This window comes from Cricetulus griseus, chromosome 3, assembly GCF_003668045.3.
Source record: "Cricetulus griseus strain 17A/GY chromosome 3, alternate assembly CriGri-PICRH-1.0, whole genome shotgun sequence".
NCBI classification, from domain to species: domain Eukaryota; kingdom Metazoa; phylum Chordata; class Mammalia; order Rodentia; family Cricetidae; genus Cricetulus; species Cricetulus griseus.
The window spans coordinates 96,516,791-96,525,704 of NC_048596.1; the positions used below are offsets into that span (position 1 = coordinate 96,516,791).

Sequence of the window (8,914 nt, forward strand, 5' to 3'; positions counted from 1 at the left end):
TTATAGTTTTCTCAGAAGGAATCAGTCATCAATCTACATTTGTTCCTATTTCTCTCTGAAGGCACCTTTATGTCCCCCCAACCTATTTGCTTATTTCTCCTTTGTTGCCCCAGAAAACAAACTAAGCACAGCTTTCTCTAGAGTATCCTCTTCTCAAGGCTTGTAATAAACTTCCTCTGGCAATACTTCCGTCTCCAAGTCGTAAGATACCTTGTCTATTACTTCTGCATCACAGGTTCCTGACCTCAGAAAAAGAAAGTTCTTGGAAAACAAGGCTAAGAGAACAAAGGCTAATAGTTCTTGCAGAAAAGGCCAATTGCCTGTAACATAAGATGCTGAGTTAGCTCTACATTAGGGTGAGCAGAGTATTTACCCATATACCTACAGACGTTGAGTGAAATCTGCCTTTCTTTTTTTCTGGTTCTAGGATCAAGTAGTGTGTAAAGAAATAGCCTATGTAGCCCCTCCATGCCTCTAAATCATCTGGGTGGGCTTTCCAGAGACATTAGATGAGAAAAAACTCAGCCCGTGGCAATAAAACCCACATTAAGGTACAAAAACATTTACTTCATCTGTAGTTAAAATAGAATATGTACATCAATACTAGACATCCCAGGTTCCAAAGAGCTTACAGATTTGCCTCCCACCATCATGTAAGAATAAGAAGCTCTTAACCTTTCTTCTCTGAAGCACTGTTAATAGTTAGTACATAAAACTTATTCAAGCTACTGTGATTGAATTTTTAAGTCATTTTCATTTTTATTTTATTAAAATTTTCATTCAATGTATTTTATCATGTTCTTTCCCCTTCTCCAGATGCTCCAAGATCCTACCCACCTTCCTAGCCAATTTCATGCCAAATAAACATCTGATAGAGAATTGATGTCTTGACTAGAAAAAAACTAAACAAACAAACTAAAAAACTAAGCATCAATAAAAAAGATGTGTTTAAACAGAATAAAATCCTTTTCTCCCTCTATCCCCTCCTAGGAACCCTATTTCAACCTACCCATGACCCTCACTATCAAATTGATAGTCCCTTTTTCTTTTATTATTATTTTTACAGACATAGATATTTTTATGCATATAAATATATGCATTTATATGTATACACAAATATATAAATTCAACATGCTGAGTCTATTTTTGTTCTTTGTGTACATATGGGTTCAGGGCTAGACACATTGTATTGAACAACCAATAATGGAGCTCATCCATGAGAGAAGCTAATTGTCCCTCTCCCAACAGTCATTAGTTTCCTAGTGAAGTGTTCTCCTTTTCATGTTAGCATTTATTGGTACTGATTCTGACTTGTTTATGTAGCCATTTCTAGGAGGCACTGTTCCACAGCAGATTTCCTGGTATTTTGGCTCTTGTGGCCTTTCTTCCCCTCTTCTGTGATGTTCTCTGAGTTGTGGATACAGGAGCTGCTTGAATTTTTTTTATTTTTTCTTTTTATTACAAAGAAAATTATTGTACATGTCAATCCCAGTTCCCTCTCTCTCCTCTCCTCTCCTGCTCCCCCAACTAACACCCTACCTATCCCATACCCTTTCTGCTCCTCAGAGGATGAGGCCTTCCATGGGAGGGGCGGTCTTCAATGTCTGTCATATTCTTTGGGATAGGGACTAGACCAACCCCCTTGTGTCTAGGCTCAGGGAGTATCTTGCCAAGTGGGATGGGCTCCCAAAGTCCATTCCTATGCTAGGGATAAGTACTGATCCACTACAAGAGGTCCCATAGTTTTCCAAGGTCTCCTCACTGACGCCCACATTCAGGGAGTCTGGATCAGTCCCATGCTGGTTTCCCAGTTATCAGTCTGGGGACCAAGAGCGCTCCCTTGTTCAGGTCAGCTGTTTCTGTAGGTTTCACCAGCCTGGTGTGGACCCCTTTGCTCATCAGTCCTCTTTCTCTGCAACTGGATTTCAGTTCAGTTCAAGGTTTAGCTGTGGGTGTCTGCTTCTACTTCCACCAGCTGCTGGATGAAGGCTATACTATGGCACATGGATTAGTCATCAATCTCATTATCAGGAGAGGGCATTTAAGGTAGCCTCTCCTCTATTGCTTAGATTGTTAGTTGGTATCATCTTTGTAGCTCTACAGACATTTCCCTAGTGCCTGAAATGTTTTAATGAGAAGACTATTTTCAAAATGATGAGATAGCTATGGAAGCAAGTAAGTGATACAAAGAAACCAGAAGGCCAGTAATACAAAGGAAAACAAAACATTACTATCTGATGGGCCAGATAGGAGAAAGAGTATCTCTCTTCAAATTCTGCATTATCCTGGCAATGCCTTCAACTTTGTTAATGCAGTCTAGAGTCAGCCAACAGTGAACCTGAGTAAGGTAGTCCCTTGGGACCAAAACTCTAATGTATTAGGAGACTCATAGAGGGAACAGGACAATGAAAATAATGAGCTGAAACTTCCAGTCTATACTCTAAGCACAGAAATTACATGTGCTCAACCTTTGTGAGGAAATCCATTAATGACCAGAAATAAGAGCAACTTGAAAAGCTGAGTACTAATAGCAGAGCAAAGAGAAATGCAGTAAATTCAGCCTGTGAACAGCTGACAAATTCCAAAACAAAAGAGGATATAGCTAGGAAAGTAGACATAACCATAACTGTCATTTGCCATTTTAAATAAAGCCATGGTTAGTTGTAGAAAAGTAAAGATTTGTTATAAAGGAGAAAAAATACATGTATCCAAGACAGACCTGAAATATATCTACTAGGTCTTTCTAAATTATGTCATAAGAGCCTGTGAAACTTAGAAACATCAGACTACTTACAGTTACTAGTTAGTGCTTTTATTATCAACAGTCTATGTTAAAGGACCAAATAAAATCATTTTCAAGACCATAGTAAGCTTAGTTACCATACCAACACCTTTCTCTGTCATTCTGATTTTAAAGATTCTATATCTCAGCTCCAACATCTATAGCCTGCTTTTAGTAAGCAGACAGCAAGTCATAAATCATGTACATTATTTGACAGACAGTTTCTGATTAATTCTCTTAACTGGACTATGCTAGAAGGAAATCAGAAGATGCTAGAATCATGTGTTTGTCAGCGCCACCACAGTAATAATTTCCGCCCAATTACATTAGTTTGATGTCTATTTTTACTTTTCCCCATTATCCATTACTGTATAATTATGCTGTCTCAAAACACAACAAATGAATAAACCCTCTTCAAGAATTGGAACCTGAACTCTATTAGTACTAATCTATTCTCCTAAGGAATGTGGTACAATATAAAACACCCCTTCTCTGAAGTTAAGTCCTGGCTCTAGGCAGCAACCACAGAGCTTCAAATATCAGAATGAGTAGGGCAGTACCCTCGAAAGAGAGATCTTAGTGTTAGCTCAGAGAAAACTTGCTGTCAAGCCCAAATCTTCTTTGTCCCAAATATTATGCAAAGGAAGGAAACTTCCAAGAGTTACTCATTCCATATCCCTTTGTCAGGGTCATTTTCCACTAGAATTTTTATACAGTGTCTTATGTATGTTTATTATCCATGTCACTTCTATTACCCTAACTAGAGGATGGCTGATGTCCCCACCACCATTTTTCTTGGTGAAGAGGTCCAAATGTAACATTACAAACAAATATAATCAATAAAATGTAATACTTCTACATTCATTTTGGTATACTTTTAACAGCCTAAATAAAGTTAATTTATTATGTAACTATTTTTCATTTTATTTTTGAGAATTTTATGCATGTATATGATGAAATATGGCTGTATCTACCATGTACCCCTCCATCTTTCTCCATATCCTCCATCACAGCATTCCAGATTTCATATATTTTTGATAACCTACTAACTCCTGGTAGTGTTGCTCATTTGTGCATGGGTGAGGGGTCATCCAATGGAGTACAGGAAAACAGCCAGTTGCTGTAATCTGCAATAAAGAATTGGTCTCCTTCCCCTGGCAGCTATCTATTACTCTTTGCTGTGGAGTAAGGCCTAGAAATCATCTACCTTATCTATGCTGGGATTTTGGCTGTCTAGATCTCATTCAGGTCTCATTTAGGTAACCAGTTTTATGGGTTCGTGAGAGAAATATGCATGACATGCCCATAAGTCACCATTTTATAGATCTCTTTCCCATCCCATATCTCTGACATTCTTTATGTCTCCTTGGAAGCTTTCTCCCTACTGGCTAGCTTTCATAGTGCTATTCAGGCTTTCCAGAGGGTGAATGTTAATGGTCTTTAGCCTTCCCGCCAGGACATGCCTCCTGTCATAATAGTGGCACAAGTGTAATGGAATGGCTAACCACTTTCTGATTGGATTTGAAGCATATTCCACAGAAGGCAGTTTCATATTTGGTATTGTACTCCTGCTCAAAGCTCATAACAAGGGAGCTCATGTGCTCAAGAGCAGAACCTGATGTTATTTTGCTCAATGATCATGGTATCAAATTGCCTTCTAAATATTTATATTTGTGCTCATAGACCTGAACTGCTCCCAGCCTTGTGAGAGAAACTTCTTCATGTACTGGGCAATAATCAACAGGGAGATACAAAACTGGCTGAAGTACTAAAAGATGTGACGAAACAGGACAACCATATTACCCTTATTCCCTCACCACCAAGGCTCATGAAAATTAATTAATATGTAAATAGTCTTTGAAAAATCATGAGAACAGAATTTTTAAGTAGTAAATGCAACACTAGTACTATGAAAGAAACCATACATTAAAATTGAATGAGACAGAACTATTTTTTACGGGTTTATATTAAAATTCCAGAAACTAAGAGAATGTATGAACAATTATCAATTGGTCATAGAGATACACTGTGTTATTTGGTAATTTATCTTAGTTAAAATAAATTATATTTCTTCCTTGTATATATCTGTGTTTTGTTATCTATAAAATTTTCAAATATTCATTGTACATGATACTGTATAACCTGAGTACACTCTCACACAATCACACATCGAGGACATTGCCACCATGCTCTACTATCCTGCCCTCTCTCACTAGTCCACTTCTTATTAATTCTCTTTATTCTGCTAGACAGTTTTGCTTCTGTGATCATGTGTGTATACATGCACAATTGTACATATCTATAAAATCTAGAAACCACAACTGTCAGAATCACAATATTTTTCCTTCTGAAACTGGGTTAATTTGTTTAGTATCAATAACCCCAGTTACATCCATGTTTCTGCAAACTGTAACTTTTGTTCTTTATGATCAGAAGTGAGTTCATTGTGCATCTGCAACACATTATCTCTATCTACCCTGTGGTTAGGCATATAGGTTGTTCTATAAATTACTATAAATAAGGCAGCAATAAACTTTGAAGAGGGAAGATGCATTCCTTTCCATAAAGGAGAAATGTAAGCCACTTAATAGATATGCCTCTTCTTCCACTTAAATAGCAACATTCTATATTGCAAAATAAAGCTAAATGATTGCTTATGTGAGTTACTGAAAATATTTGATATCCAATCTGAAAATGTCCTTAACATCATGGAAAATATTTTAGGAAACAGTAATAGCTCTAAAAATATGGCTCCTATTACTATTTCTTAACACATTGTCTTCTTTTTTGAATCTGAAGATACCTTTTCAGACACTTGCAACACAAGCATCAAACTACACATTATAACCTCCTTTAATGCCATTTCCTTCATTCATGAAATGACAGAGTAATAAAAGAGTGAAACAACCATCTAGCTCTTTGCCATGCTAGAACGTAGAACTTTCAGAACAGCCTTGCGTATCTGCTTAGTCTTCACACTGTAGATGATGGGGTTCATGACAGGAGGGATCAGCAGGTAGGCATTGGCAATCAGAGTATGAACATATGGTGGAGCTCCTTTCCCAAATCTATGGACAAAGGACAGACTTATCAGTGGGATGTAGAACACAGCCACAGCCCCGATATGGGAGATGCATGTACTGAAGGCTTTCTTCCTCTCTTCTGGGGAAGCAATGCTGAGGACAGTTTGAATGATCAGGACATAGGAAAGGATGATGAAGACAGAGTCCACTCCAGCAGTGGAGATCAGGGCAGTGAGCCCAACTGCACTGTTGATCCTGGTGTCTGTGCATGAGAGCTTCATGACATCGGGATGGAAGCAGTAGGAGTGGTGGAGCACATGGCTCCTGCAGTAGGACAATCTTCTAAGAAGGACAACCATAGGAGTCAGTATCAGTGTTCCTCGGGTAACAATTGCTATTCCAATCTGAGCTATTTTAAGGTCAGTTAAGACAGAAGAATATCTAAGGGGATTGGAGATGGCCACATAACGATCAAAAGCCATGGCCAACAGCACTGAGGATTCCATGACAGTGAAGAGTTGAATGAAGAACATTTGAGACAAGCAGGCATTGAAGCTGATCTCCCTGGCATTGAACCAGAATATCCCCAACATGGTGGCCAGAGTGGATATGGACAGCCCAAGGTCAGTGGTGGACAGCATGGAGAGGAAATAGTACATGGGCTCATGGAGACTGGGCTGAGTGATAATGGCAAAGAGAATCAGGCTGTTCCCTGAGAGGGCAGTTGCATAGAGAAAGCAGAAAGGGATGGAGATCCAGATGTGGAAGCCTTCCAGCCCGGGCACACCAGTGAGCAGGAAAATGATAGAAGAAGTTGTGGTGTTCTGGGAATTTGGCATACTGAATTCAACCTTCAGTATTTTCACTTGAGCATCCTGCAATGACAATTTTGGTGGTTCAATGACTGCATGTTTGCTATATTAAAAAAAAACTGTGAAAATTTTCCTCATAACATAGTCATTATGAGCAACTATGTATTATGTAAGTTTTATGGACAGTTTGGTGTTATAATTTGTATTCTGCTTCTAAGGCCAATTTTCTTGGGACTGTATAGTCTACATTTGTTGGTTTCAAATGCTTTGACATTTACTAAGTTACCAGATAACAGATTACTGAAGTGAGTGTATCTCAGTTTCATTACTTCTAGTGTAATAATGGTGCTCCCTCTCCCCTACCCAACAAGACTGTTAGAAGGAAGAAACTAGGTGATACAAGAAAAGCTCAGGAGAGTGTTCCCCTGGCTAAAAAGCTCTCAAAACACTAGCTCTTGTTTATTGTGACCCATTTATAATAAGCATTCTAGGGGTTCACCTAGATGACTGTCAACAGATGAATGGATAAGCAAAATGTGGCATAATGATCCAAAATGGGGTAAACACAGTCACAGAGAAAAAGTTGTATCATTTGCTGGGAAGTGAATGAAACCAAATACCCTTCGATCAAGTGCAATAAGCCAGATTCATAAAGATAATGCCACACTTTTCTCTCCAATGCTTAGATACATATGTGTATGTGTAGAAACATATACATATTATACATAAACATATATATGTAGGAAAGTAAAGTATGGAGGAACTATTTTGCTGAACAATGAGACAAAGGAGTTAGAGAAGAAAAAGGGATCAAAAGAAGGAGAAATACTGTATGTTTTCTCCTCTGTGTAGAAGCTAGTTTCTGTCTGTCTATTTGAGAAAGGGTCTCACTCTGTCATCCTGGAATGAAACTCACTATGTAGTCAAGGTTGGTCTCAAAACCACTGTCTCTGCTTCCAAGTGCTGTAATTAAAGACAGGAGCTATGACACATGGAAGATCTAGGGTTTTGTTTTGTTGTTTTGGTGTGTGTGTGTGTGTGTGTGTGTGTGTGTGTGTGTGTGTGTGTGTGTAATATGAAAGCAGAAAGGGAACTTTTAGAAAAAACAGACAAGTGATCAAGGATGAAGGCCATATGATGTTGGGGATGGTGCATAAGAGCAGAGTACAATGATATGGAGATAGATAGATGATAGATAGATAGATAGATAGATAGATAGATAGATAGATAGATAGATAGATATGAATTTAAAGGTCATAGCATAGGTCATTAGTTTGTATACTAATTAAAATTTTAACCATTTCATTGCTTTCTAAAACTAAAACCTGCCTAGAGAGAGTTCTCTTTAGCTGAAAAGTTAACTAGCAAGTCTTTTAAGGGCAAACGAACCTTGACTGAAATATCTTTATTTCCTTATTTAATACTTTCTTTCCCTCTAATCATTAGCAATGCGAGTGCTGAACTCATAGCATGCTAGAAAATGGGTTATGTGGTTTGTTTTTCCTGGGTGGTGGCATGTAAAGTTACAGCATCTGGGTAAGTCTGTTATTCCTCCAATTTAGGTCTGTTTTTTTTTTTTTTTTAACTTGGCTGCTGCTTTACTACTGAGTTCTGGATTTTTGCTCACAGTCCAGTGCTAAGCATGAAACAAAAAACTATCTGGAACAGTCTTGCCTTTGAAACCATAATCAATTCATTTAAATAAAACATACAGCCATATATTTAAAAACTAAAATTAAATTAACCAAGTATTTCTTATCCTTCTTTTACTTATGCTTCTTTCCCTCATGTTTCCACTCTGGTACCATGTAGACAAAGGTGTGGGAATATAACCCAAGACCAGCCTGTTTCCCAACACCAACACTTTCAATGAGATGAGTATCTTTATGCTTCTGTCCCATTACCACTGTTTTAAAGCACACTCATGTTGATCTCCCTGGCACTGGACTATTCCAATAATGATTTAAATAACTTGTCTGCCCTGTGTCTGAAAGGTTTCTATACTTTTCCTCTATCAATGACAGTGGGCTCTGCAGATAATCAATCTTCATTTTATTCCTCAAATGCAGTTCTTCATTGCCTTCATCACAAACTCAAGCTTTTTATCTCTGTATTGAAGAACAGGGTCTTTCCAAACATTCCAATTTCCACTTTTATTGTCACTTTTATTTTACTTATCTACCTCCAGAATCCACCTTAAATAACAGCCTGGATGCCCCCTTCAATGGAATATCAAATAGGGGAAGTTACCTTGGATATACTTTCCTCAATTCATGTGGCATCCTCTTCTTTAAATG

The 8,914-nt window shown here is 38.0% G+C and overlaps 1 protein-coding gene across 1 annotated transcript; it reads right to left on the reverse strand.

Annotated features, from left to right (window-relative positions):
• Positions 1 to 5,693: 5,693 nt before the first annotated feature.
• LOC100753877 (olfactory receptor 51F2) lies at positions 5,694 to 6,644 on the reverse strand. The gene has a single exon (XM_027407975.1). It carries the CDS (start codon positions 6,642 to 6,644, stop codon positions 5,694 to 5,696), a length of 951 nt encoding a protein of 316 aa, XP_027263776.1.
• Between the last annotated feature and the right edge of the window lie 2,270 nt (positions 6,645 to 8,914).